The sequence below is a fragment of the Microcaecilia unicolor genome, chromosome 7 (assembly GCF_901765095.1).
Source record: "Microcaecilia unicolor chromosome 7, aMicUni1.1, whole genome shotgun sequence".
Taxonomy (NCBI): Eukaryota; Metazoa; Chordata; class Amphibia; order Gymnophiona; family Siphonopidae; genus Microcaecilia; species Microcaecilia unicolor.
This window is the reverse complement of record NC_044037.1, coordinates 219,695,744-219,708,992: the sequence shown is the minus strand read 5'-3', so window position 1 is coordinate 219,708,992 and position 13,249 is coordinate 219,695,744. Positions and strand designations below refer to the sequence as shown.

At 38.5% G+C, this 13,249-nt stretch overlaps 1 protein-coding gene across 1 annotated transcript in view; it reads left to right on the top strand.

Annotated features, from left to right (window-relative positions):
- AGPS (alkylglycerone phosphate synthase) overlaps nt 1–13,249 on the top strand; it is a 531,881-nt gene that overhangs the window by 475,749 nt on the left and 42,883 nt on the right. Inside the window, exons 17-19 of the mRNA XM_030208991.1 lie at nt 1,611–1,700; nt 5,201–5,300; nt 5,699–5,756. Of these exons, the coding sequence (XP_030064851.1) occupies nt 1,611–1,700; nt 5,201–5,300; nt 5,699–5,756 (248 nt within the window). The remainder of the gene's footprint in view (nt 1–1,610; nt 1,701–5,200; nt 5,301–5,698; nt 5,757–13,249) is intronic.

Here is a 13,249-nt window from a genome sequence, read left to right as displayed (position 1 = left end):
ACTGCCATAGAATAGTCCTGGAACATCAGAATTTTGGAATTTTAAATCATGCATAGCTCGACATTTCCTCATCATTTGTTCTTTCTGTGCGAAGTTCAGAAATCTCGCCACCACCACTCACGGCCTAGTCGCTCCCTCCATCCACCGGCCCACGCGGTGCACGCGTTCAATCTGTATGGCTCCCACCTCCAACTCAGCCTCCATAAGCTCTGCAAACCAGTGTTCCAGGGCACCTTTCGATCTTGATCACCCGATATTTCCGGCAGGCCCACGAGTCTCACATTATTTCGCCTGGATCGATTTTCTCGCCTGGATCGATTTTCTAAGTTGTCCAGTTTTAGATTACAGCCCGCCACTTCTTTCTTTAAGCTCGTTAATTCCTCCAGCACTCCTTGCAGGCCGTCTTTCGCAGCCCCGACTCGCACTTCCAGCTCTGACACTCTCAAGTTAAAATCCGTTACCGCCTGGGTCAGTCCCTGCACACTGGCCTGAATGCCATCCAGTCGGGTGCCAAGCATGGTACTCACTGCTGTCGAGATTTTACCAATTAGTTCCTTTGAAACCGCCGCGTCTTCTCCCGCGTCTTCCGCCATTTTGTTTTCAGCCAGCGCTCCCAGTTGCATTTTGGCGTTATCTTTTTTAGTGCTTTTCGCAGCCATGTCCGCCCCGGATTTCAACACACATCTGTCCATAAGCGTGGGGGCTTTGATTCTGCTCAAACACAATAGTTAGATAGGAAGGAAATTATTTCAAAGCTTCTTGTTAGAGGAGAGGGCCGAGAAGCTCAGAGAGAACGCTGCCTCTTAGCTCAAGCGCATCACGTGACCCCCTCGCTGTCCTAACTTTAACCACTTACTTAGCTGGTTCGTGGACTGAATACAACCACTAACCGGTGAAGCCCCAGCTTTGCCCAGGTTACACCCACAGTCAGCCCCAGCACTAACCAGATAGTATCTGGGTTGTCACAGGCAATGCTCAGTGGTGCTAACTATTTAAATGCTGCTGAATTTTGCTTGATGGCCAAATCAGTGGGGTTTAACTGGCTTGGAGCCAGTGCTTTCATAAAATGGGATTTCAAATTTTAAAACAATTTGTAGTAACATTTCAAGTAGAGGAGTGTGGTAGCCGTGTTAGTCCACTCTTAAGGTTATCAATAGTAATCAAACAAAATAAAACATGGAAAAGAAAATAAGATGATACCTTTTTTTATTGGACATAACTTAATACATTTCTTGATTAGCTTTTGAAGGTTGCCCTTCTTCGTCAGAATGGAAATAAGCATTTCCGATCTGACGAAGAAGGGCAACCTTCGAAAACTAATCAAGAAATGTATTAAGTTATGTCCAATAAAAAAGGTATCATCTTATTTTCTTTTCCATGTTTTATTTTGTTTGATTTCTATTAGTAACATTTCTAAATTGGTACTAGAAGATATTTTGTAGGGTTTTATCTTCTATGCCACAAATAAATAAATACATATGTAAATCTAAGAATAATAAAAAAAAAAGCAGTGGTTGAAGATAATCAGTTGTATATTCAAAGAGATGCAGGGACTAGATGAAGAGACTGTAGACTTCCCGCTCATGTCATTTAGTGGTACTTTGTTCTAGGGTGCTGGACCTTTGCCGAAATGTAAAGGAAAGGATAGCACGAGAATGCAAAGAAAAGGGTGTCCAGTTCCCTCCTTTTTCCACATGCAGGTGAGTCTTATCTGTGTTCTTCCAGATGAATTAACCCTTTCAATGCCATTGCTTCCTTCAGCAGAAGAACTATACATCATTTAAAGTTTGGAGTCTGATAAGCTTGACTCTTGCCTACTGTTAAGATAACTTTTCAATGTCTCCCTTGCAGGCTATCTTTCCAGTGGAGAGATTACAGTAGCGCTTGATTAGACTTGTGAAATTTATTTCCCATATATCCATTGGGCTGTTGCACATTTAACCTCTATGAAAGTCAGAGCACTGATTGACAGAGTAAATGGAATTCACATCTGGATTTTATAAAGGATACTCTGTACAAAAGAACTTGCATGATGCTGACCCACCAAAGAAATTAAATATAAATGAACATTTAGTTTTTTTGGCTCAAGCATTTCTCCTGCTTTCATAAAATAGAACTACAAAAGGAAAATAATTTGAAGTAACCTTTCTAAAACTGTATTGGAAGATGTTTTGTAGTATTTTCTTTTTTCTTTAAAAGCAATAAAATGTCTTTAGAAGAGCTCGGGCAGTTGACTTTAAACTGTATTTCCATATTGTAGGATATTTATATCTGCGATCCCTTGTTATTCTTTCCAACCCAACAGAAGTTGGAAAGAATTATACAAAAGGGGCTAAATGTGTCAGTCTGTTTGGGGCAAAATAACTCTCCAAACATTTAACAGAATGGGATGGACCTTGGCATTTGGAAGAAAAAAACGGGATGGAATGACTTGGGGGGCTGGGGATTTGGGGGGGGGGGAGGGACAGTAAAAGATATAGCGAGTTCAGAAATGGACCAAATTGGACCAGGGATTCCAGAGAAATGAGCCCCCTCCCCCCAAAAAAATATGTCCCCAGTGTATTTCTATGGAAAAAAGTTCCAGCTTTTGTAGCGTAGAAACTATAGTAAAGTGAAATGTAGCAGTTAAAAAAACAAAGGGCTGTTATGTTCAAAAGTTAATAGACCTTTACTTTCAGCTAACATGTTGCAGTTTCTTTATTTTTTCATGCCCAATGCTTTCTGGACCCCTCGGAAAATATGAAGAAACAAACTTTTAAAGGATGATCTATGCTGGTATTGTCTATTTTCTGGATCAGTGAGATGTATGATATTTGATTGCCAACTAATATACGCCTTTTGGTCTAGAATTTGGCAAACAGTGACTTCTGTTACTTAATGTACAGCTACTTTATCTTATGATGTAGTGATTCTTCGCTTCGCTCTTTGCATCCTTGTTTTGATACTGCTTCTTGTAAGCTCAAACTGATTGATACTCTTATAGCAAATGCAATTCAACATATACTCAAGAACTGGAAAGACGCCAAATTTCTTAACTATACTTTTTCGTGGAAAACAGTTTGCCTATGTAAACAATATAAACTTAAGGTTTCTGAAAAAAGCTCCTCTTCAACAGCAGTTCATCAACTGTGGTCCCCTATTAACCTATATTTTTAATCAAATTGATTATAATGGACTCACCTCTGTTTATTGTTTGCTTATTGATAGTATTTGGTTTATGTGAGAATCCATTTCTCTGCTATAGTGTAACTGCAATGTTATTACTACTTTAGTACTTTATTACTTGTTTTCTTGTACTTTCCCTCCCCTGTCCTTTTTTTTCTTCTTCCTTTTATTGTTAAAACTTAGTTTTCAATAAAGTTACTGAACTTAAAAAACAAAAACAAAGGGCAAGGCAGTTGAAAAGGTGTAATTCCCTGTTCTTCCAAACCCCCAAACTGCTTCCATGGCCCAAATGCTACCTCCCACATCTGCCAAACTATCCCATAAATTGCTCCATGTCTAAAAACTACCATCCTGCAAACTGCTTTGTCCCCCAAAACCGCCCCATGTAACTGCTCCACAACCAAATACTACCCCTGCAACTATTGCTGCTGTGCACATACTGCCCCCACACCCAAAAATATCCCCAGCATTGTCATGCCACCCCAGCATTGTCCTGCAAACCTCTCCTCCACCACTTCAGAAACAGTCCCATCTCCCCAAAAATAACCTCTTACAAACTACCCCACACCCAAACCTACCCTAACGGCAACTGATAAAACTTCCTCACAAACTGCTCACAATCCCCAAAACTTGTCTCTCACAAGTACGTAGCATCTGTTGCAGAGTTATTGGAAAGAATTCCATGAGCCATTCTATACCTGTTTTCCTTGCTGGTATGGCTGCAGTATTAACTGTAGTGCTTAACTCTTGAATTACACAAAAAATGCTGGCAATTAAGCAAAAGACCTATTTAATCTTTCTACTACTAATTCAGTAGCATAGATTCTATCCAGTCTCAAGCTTTACTTGCATATCACCACATTTGATAACATCAGTGTTTCTTGCATGCTTTCTTGAATTCTTACTGATTTGGTCTTCACTACTTCCACTGGAAAGGTGTTGCTATCACCAGTTTTGTGAAACAATATTTCCCTATGTTGCCTCTGACTACCACCTTATGAACTGTATATCCTGACTCCTGGAAACACAGAAGCATAAGCAATGTCAACAGAAAATGAGCACTTGGTCCATTTGTCTGTCCCTTTCTGCCTGCCAAGCTAAATGGCACCCCAGGCAGCGCAGAATGAGAGATAACATCCTGCTCCCCCCTCCCCCACTTATACCACTATTGTGACAATTAAGGGTCAACTGTGCCCCCTCAGTATTTCAGGAATGGCCAAACTAAAAAGGGCTTTCAGTCCTTTCAAAGAAAGGGAATTTTAACAGTGTTTATCTGATGCTTCTAAATGTTCTTTGCTTGTGGATATTTACCTGCCGAGTATTCTTTATATAAAATCTTAGTTGCAGAGACAATATAAATAGACTGCAGGGGAGACATTGAAAAGTTATAATAGTATTGTTCCTGAACATTTTCCACAGCCATTTGAGAACAGATACAATATAAGACTTGTTTATAAAAATTTATGATTTTCAGAATACATGTTACTTTTTCAATAGTTGACTTGTTTATTTTTATGTAGTCTGGAAATAATTTTTTTAATGGATTTTGTGTAACATGAATGGATTTAATTGTGAGTTCCCTTCTGATTTGAAGGCAAGTCAAGATGGTCACCCTAAACATCACAGCACATAAACCTCCATTACTGCCAACCACCAAGCATATTTCTTCAGGACCTCTAAAACTGCTGAGATTGCAAAGCAGGGATATTTATTTTATTTCTCAAAGGGTTTTCAGTGACATGGTATTAAATATTAAGTAGATGATTGAGTGTGGGCTTGCTCAAATCATGCAAGATAACCATTCATTTAATTTTTTTGCCATGTATCCCTTCATTCCACTGATTGGGCATTGGCGAAGGAAAGGCACAGACAATTATTTCAAAGAAAAATGCTATCAATACTATCACAAGGAGGAATGCTAGGAATAGAAATAAAATAGTTTGAATTTATGGAGCATTTTCTATTAACATTTCTAGCTTTGTGATGTACCATTTTAATTTCTTGTAATTATAAAATTCTGTTTATTCTGTTTTAGGGTAACACAGACCTATGACACAGGAGCTTGTGTCTATTTTTACTTCGCTTTTAATTACAGGGGTCTTAGTGACCCAATTCATGTCTATGAACAAATTGAGGTAATACATTATTTTTCTCTGGTTTAGGTGTGCATTCTACATAAATATATTGTGATACTTTCTTACTAAGAACTCAGAGTATTCCAGCTCTGTACATACTTGCCTTACAAGGTAATGGTTCATTCTGTAATCTCATGAGTGAATGCTGGGGGTAAATTTTCAGGACCGTGAATGGTATGTTAAGCATTCAGCATATGTTAACAACAGCAGAATGGCATCTCTTATTCCCTTTGCAAAGTGCAAAAAATAGACCCAGAGCATTAGGGAGCAGTAAACACATTTTCTTTTCTATTAATTTATACATGAAATCAGTGAGTATATTTATTTTCTTTCATCCATTGCATCCAGTTTTTATGTTTAATGGCATTTTTTCCTTTAATCTTTTTCTCCCAATTTAGGTTGCTGCCAGGGAAGAAATTCTTGCCAATGGAGGTAGTCTATCACATCACCATGGAGGTAATCCAGTTTAAGCTTTCCAAATCTGCCATTTGCCAAGAATTTTTATAAGCAGTTTCCCTGCTCTTTTTAGGACCCTCTTTACTTTTCTGAAGCAGTAAAAATGGGGACAAATTTCTTTTGAAAATGGCCTGTTGTTGGGAGCAGATTTTGGTCCAGTGTTGTTCAGAGATGAATTTCTTCAGCAAATTACAACTACTACTACTTATCATTTCTATAGCGCTACAAGGCATACGCAGCGCTGTACACCATACACAAAAAGACAGTTGGGAATCACCTTCATTGGCATTAATTCTCATTCTAGCATCATTCTCCTGCCACTGTATGGTGCACTTCTAAAACAGAAGCAAATTCTGTTCTTTTCTGGGTGCATTCTGTGTTTGACAGAGAAATGTTCTGTAAAACATTCCAGTTATTTCATATAGTGACAATATAGCCATATTATTGCTACATGTGAACTTTTCTTTGTAATAGCCACTATGACCTTTGCAATAGCCACTCTGACCTATGCAATATAAACATTTTCAAATAAAATAAATAATAATTCCTTATATCCATGCTAGTATCTTCAGACATTTCTTTTAGACCTGTTTCAGTAGCATCTTTAATTGTGCAGCCTTGGCTTCTTTCTTAATCAAGAATCTTTCTCAAAGCACTTCATATGTTTACTACTCCCATTTGTTAGCCTCTACTGCATGTTTATACTTTCTGTGTAGACTAACTATTGCACTGTAGGACTGCAAGCGAATAAGGTTCTAGATCAGTGCTTCTCAACCCAGTCCTTGGGACACACTCAGCCAGTCAGGGTTTCAGGATATCCACAGTGCATATGCAAGAGAGAGATTTGCATGCACTGCCTCCTTGGTATGCAGATCTCTTTCATGCATATGTATTGTGGATATCTTTGCAAACCTGACTGGCGGCTGGGTGTGCTCTGAGAGTGGGTTTAGAGCCACTGTTCTAGATTTCACGTGAAGTGAAAAAATAACTATGAGACTTCCATCCACAGATCAGAAACCTCATACTCTAAATTCAAATCTCTTCTTAAGACGCACCTTTTCCAAGTCACTTTCTGCTCAGATACATAACTTTTCTTGATTCCTCGCTCTACTCCTCTTACCTTCTCTTTCTTCTGTCAATAGGATGTTGTTTAATGTTTAAATGCTTTTAAAAAATTATAGATCCAAGTGGTTCACAATAATAAAATACATACAATACAAAATCGGCATTAGAAATCCATCTCATGATAGGAAAGACCTAACAACACTCATTCAAGACCAATCATCCCTTACTAAATGGGTCATAACTATAAATGTGTAAAACAGATGAACCAGATCCAACTACCCCCCCCCCCCCCCCCAAAAAAAAAAAAAAAACCATTAACTAGTGAAAGCCTGAGGTTTTTAATACAACTTTAAACCTCTTAGAATCTGCTTCCCCTCGAACAGCCCTAGGCAACTCATTCCATAGGGATGGGGCTAGCCAGCAAAAGCTCACTCTTTAAACCACTCTTGTATAGAAGAATTGGAAGAGGGTAATACCAGGTGGTTATCCTGTAATGACTTTAAAATCAGACTAGGTAGATATAGAGGCGTATTTTCAAAGCACTTAGACTTACAAAGTTACATTGTAATCTATGGAACTTTGTAAGGCTAAGTGCTTTGAAAATGAGCCCCATTGCATCACCTTTGGATTTATTTATTTATTTCTGTTTATTGTTGTCAGCAAAAGACCTTCATATACAAATTACGACATAGCATAACACGAAGCAAATTATCAATTTACATGTTACCATCTTAAGTCTAGAAGACTTATAAACTGAACATATTCCACGTCGTCACTAACATAATCCATCTGACCTTTTTTAAAGAAATACCCTCCACTCATCTCCCTCACACACATCACTCAAACAACCACATACTCCATCTTCCAATCTTACCTCCCTAATCCCCCCTTCCCCTTCCTTCCCCCCCCCCCCCCCCTTTAAAGATTTTATACATCTTGAGACGGGCTATTGATTATCGTAAGCACAATGAGTTAATTTTAATATCTTAAATTTGACTGACTCTCTGGACAGCTGGCAGCTAATGAACAGTATTTAAACACAGGCATAATGTTTATACTTCTTAACTTTACCTAGTAACCTAATAGCGGTATTCTGCAAGGTTTGTATGAATGAGTACATGTAGTGTAGATTCATGAAAGCAGTATCGTGCTGCCCACAGGTGGCATAGGGCATAGAAACCCTTACAAATAACACTAGAGATTTGCTGTTCAGATGTCAAGTGAGCATCGATAACAACCCCTAAATATTTAAAACTACTTACAGAAGTCATTAATGCCTAATAAGGTCATTTGCATCAGTGGTTGAAATTGCCCAGTAAGCCAACATACCTTCATCTTCTCAAGATTCAAGATCAATGTAGAATAGATAAGCCACTGTGCCACATACTGCAACCATTTCTGTAATTTTGACAAATCTGGAGAGAGACGGTGAACCTTTTCCATGAGAAGGATGTCATCTGTGGAACAATAAAACAAAAACTTTGTATGATATCAAATAATGGACTGATGTATATGTTAAACAATATGGGACAGGATTCATGTGTATGATGAACAACACAGGGGACAGAAGTAATGGATTTTGTGTAGAGATGGGCTAAAGATTATACTTTAAATCCAATTCATGTTTATTTACTATTTTGTTTTATGAATTAAAAAAACTGTCAAAAAAGTCCCAATCCATATTTTATAGTTTGAAAATTACAGTTGAGGGGTAGAATGGTTTAAGTGTGTAAGTGAGAAGAGGGGTGGAGGGTGCTTGTAAATACCAGAAATGTGAAGTACTGTCCTGGATTTTACCTTGATTCATTGGAAGCCTGCATACTTGTAAACACACTTGTGTTAAAATGGTTACTGCATATTTTTTGAAAGACATAAGTATTGCCATACTGGGATAGACCGAAAGTCCATCAAACCCAGCATCCTGTTTCCAGAAGTGGCCAATCCAGCTTACAAGTACCTGGCAAGATCCCAAAACAGTACAATAAAATTTTATGCTGCTTTTCTAGAAATAAGCAGTGGATTTTCCACATCCATTTTAATAATGGCTTAGGAACTTTTCTTTTAGGAAGCTATCTAAACCTTTTTAAAACACTGCTAAGTTGTTTTTACTACATTCTCTGGCAATGAATCCAGTGTTTAGTTACATATTGAGTGAAGAAATATTTTCTCAGACTCATTTTAAATTTACTACTTTGTAGCTTCATTGCGTGTCCTCTAGTCCTAGTATTTTTGGAAAGAGTAAACAAGTGATTCACGTCAACCCGTTTCACTCCACTCATTATTTTATAGACCCCTATCATATTTCCTCTCAACTGTCTTTCCTCCAACTGAAGAGCCTTGCTGCTTTAGCATTTCCTCATAGGAAAGTCGTCCCATCCCCCTTATCATTTTCGTCGCCCTTCTCTGTACCTTTCTAAATCCATTGTATCTTTGTTGAGATGCGGTGACCAGAATTGCACACAACATTTGAAGTGTGGTTGCACCATGGAGTGATACAGAGGCATTATAACGTCTTCATTTTTGTTTTAGAAACATGACGGCAGATAAAGGCCATATGACCCATCCAGTCTGCCCATCCTCTGTAACCCCTAATTCTTCCTGTTCCTAAGCGATCCTGCATGCTTATCCCATGCCTTTTTAAATTCTGGAACAGTCCTCTACTCCACCACCTCCACCGGGAGGCCATTCTACGCCTCCACCAACCTTTCTGTGAAATAATACTTCCTTAGGTTACTCCTAAGCCTATTCCCTCTTACCTTTGTCGTATGCCCCCTCATTCCAGAGCTCTCCTTCATTTGAAAAAGGCTCTCTTCCTGTACATAAATGCCCTTGAGATATTTAAACGTCTCTATCATGTCTCCTCTCTCCCTCCTCTCTTCCAGCGTATACATGTTGAGGTTCATAAGCCTGTCCCTATAATTTTTGCATTCAAGACCGCTTACTAATTTCGTAGCCGCCCTCTGGACTGACTCCATCCTGTTTATATCTTTCTGTAAGTGCGGTCTCCAGAACTGCATTCAGTACTCCAAATGATGCTTCACCAGAGACTTATACAACGGCACTATCACCTCCTTTTTCCTGCTGGTCATGTCTCTCTTTATGCACCCAAGCATCCTTCTGGCTTTGGCCGTTGCTTTTCTACCTGTTTGAAAGCTTTAAGGTCGTCCGACACAATCACCCCCATGTCCCGCTCTTCCTTCGCACACTGAAGCACTATACCCCCTATACTGTACCGGTCCCTCAGATTTTTGCCACCCAAGTGCATGACCCTGCATTTTTTGGAATTAAACCTTAGTTGCCAAATATCGGTCCATTCCTCTAGCTTTGCTAGGTCCTTCCTCACGTCATTCATACCCTCCAGGGTGTCCACCCTGTTGCAGAGTTTAGTATCATCTGCAAAAACCTTACCAGACAGCCCTTCCACAATATCGCTCACAAAGACGTTAAAAAGAGCCGGACCTAGGACCGATCCCTATGGTACTCCACTGACGACATCTTTTTCTTCAGAGCAAGCTCCATTTACCACCACCCTCCATCTCCTACCATTCAACCAATTTTTTACCCAATCAGTTACTCTAGGTCCCATACTGAGGACACTCAATTTATTTATCAGTCGCCTGTGCGGAACCGTGTCAAAGGCTTTGCTGAAATCCAAGTATATCACATCTAGCACCCCTCCCACATACAACTGTTTGGATACCTAAGATTACCTAACATTCTATTTGCTTTCTTAAACTGCTGCCGCACACTGAGCATAGGGTTTCAGCGTATCATCAACGATGACACCTAGATCCCTTTTCTGGTTGTTGACTCACCTTGCATTACTTAGCTATAGTTCAGGTTCCTCTTTCCCACATGCATCACTTTTCATTTGCTTGCATTAAACATCAAATGCCATTTGAAAGCCCAATCTCCCAGTCTCATAAGGTCCTCTTGTAATTTTTCGAAATCCTCTTTTGATTTAATAACTTTGTGCCATCAGCAAATTTAATTACCTCACTAGTTACTCCCATGTCTAGATAATTTATGAATATGTTAAAAAGCAGTGGTCTTTTCACAGACCCCTGGAGAACCCTACTATCTACCATTCTCCATTGAGAATACTGACTGTTTAACCCTACTCTGTTTTCTATCTTTTAACCAGTTTTTAATCCACATTAGAACACTACTTCCTATCCCATGACTCTCCAGTTTCCTCTTGAGTCTTTCATGAGGTACTTTGTCAAATGCCTTTTGAAAATCCAGATATACAATATCGACTGGCTCACCTTTATCCACGTGTTTGTTCACCTCTTCAAAGAAATGTAGTAGATTGGTGAGGCAAGATTTCTCTTCACTAAATCCATGTTGGCTTTGCCGCCTTAATCCAAGCTTTTCAATATGCTCTGTAATTTTGTTCTTTATAATAGTCTCTACCATTTTGCCAGGCACTGACGTCAGGTTTATCAGTCTATAATTTCCCAGATCACCTCTGGAACTTCGTTTAAAAATCAGCGTTACATTGGCCATCCTTCAATCTTCCAGTATCATTCTTGATTTTAAAGATAAATTACATATTACTAACAATAGTTCTGCAAGTTCATTTTTTTAATTCTGTCAGTACTCTGGGATGAATACCACCTAGTCCAGGTGATTTACTACTGTTCAGTTTGTCAAATTGTGCATTTACATCTTCCAGGTTTATAGAGATTTCATTCAGTTTCTCTGACTCGTCAGCTTCGAATACCATTTCTGGCACTAGTATCTCTCCCATATCTTCCTCAGGTAAGATAGAAGCTAAGAGTTTATTTAGTCTCTCAGCAATGGCTTTGACTTCCCTGGGTGCCCCTTTTACCCCTTGTTCATCTAGTGGTCCAACTGATTCTTTTGCTGGCTTTTTCATTTTAATATACCTTCAAAAACCCTTTTACAATGTGTTTTTGCCTCCAAATCAGTCGTTTTTTTCAAAGTCCCTCTTTGCCTTCCTTATCAGCGCTTTGCATTTGACTTGCTATTTCTTATGCTATTTCTTATTATTTTCAGTTGGATCCTACTTCCATTTTCTGAAGAATTTTCTTTTAGCTCTAATAGCTTCCTTCATCTCACTTTTTAACCATGCCGGCTGTTGTTTGGTCTTCCTTCCACCATTTTTAATACATAGAATATATTTGGCCTGGCCTTCCAAAATGGTACTTTTGAACAGCATCCACACCTGATGTAAATTTTAGACCTTTTGCAGCTGCTTCTCTAAATTTTTCTTTTTTTTTCCACCGTTCTTCTCATTTTATCATAATCTCCTTTTGAAAGTTAAATACTGATGTATTGGATTTCCTGTGTGTACTTGCTCCAAAGCCGATATCAAATCTGATCATATTGTGATCACTGTTATCAAGTGGCCCCAACACCATTACCTTCTCCACCAGATCATGCGCTCCACTAAGGACTAGGTCTAGAATTTTTCCTCCTCTTGTTGGCTCCTGTACCACCTGCTCCATAAAGCAGTCCTAGATTTTGTCAAGGAATTTTACCTCCCTAGTATGCCCTGATATTACATTTACCCAGTCAGTAGTGGGGTAATTGAAATCACCCATTATTATTGTGTTCCCCCGTTTGTTACCCTCCCTAATTTCTGATAACATTTCTGCATCTGTCTGTACACTTCTATCACTATCCTTTTCCCCTTTACACATGGAATTTCAGTCCCTTGTGGTTTCCAAGATGTGTTCTGTTTCCTGCAGAATTTTCAGTCTATTTGATTCAATGCCCTCCTTAACATACAATTCTACCCCTCCCTAGCAGCTGCAGTAATATAAGTCCGTTTTAATCTGAAAAAATTTGATAGCACTGTGAACGGCTAGAATAGGATTTTAAATTTAAATTACTAAATGTATGTCTCATATAGGATTTTCCTCCAGTTTTTAGTTTGTTTGTTTTTTAATCATTTATTTATAATTTTTCATTTTACAAGGGTCACTTGCAAACAGTAATACAGAGATGACTGCACATTAATACAAGATAAGAAGAAAACAATCCCAACTAGATATATGGATTATATACAATCTTTCTCTTTCTTAGACCACAAAGTGAAGAAAAATAGGGAGAGTGAGATAAGACAAGGAGATCAATTAAACAGTAAACAGAAAAAGAAAACATGGTATTAACCTGTATCCCCAGATATTACTTATCTAATTCATTATTCCACATTGATCATCTGGTTGGCTTCTTCAAGACCAAATACTGTGTATAGTCAATTCATTTCATTGAGAACATACTTATTGTCCAGATTTTAGTTAGAAATAATACATCTGATTACATTCTGTCTCTTTTAAAAACCAGAAATTATTTAACAATACGTATACTTGAGTCTCTAATTCAAATCCCACTGATTAAAGCAATCCCAGTTTTCACAGGCTTCACTCCTTTCAAAGTAATAATTAAGGAAACTATTT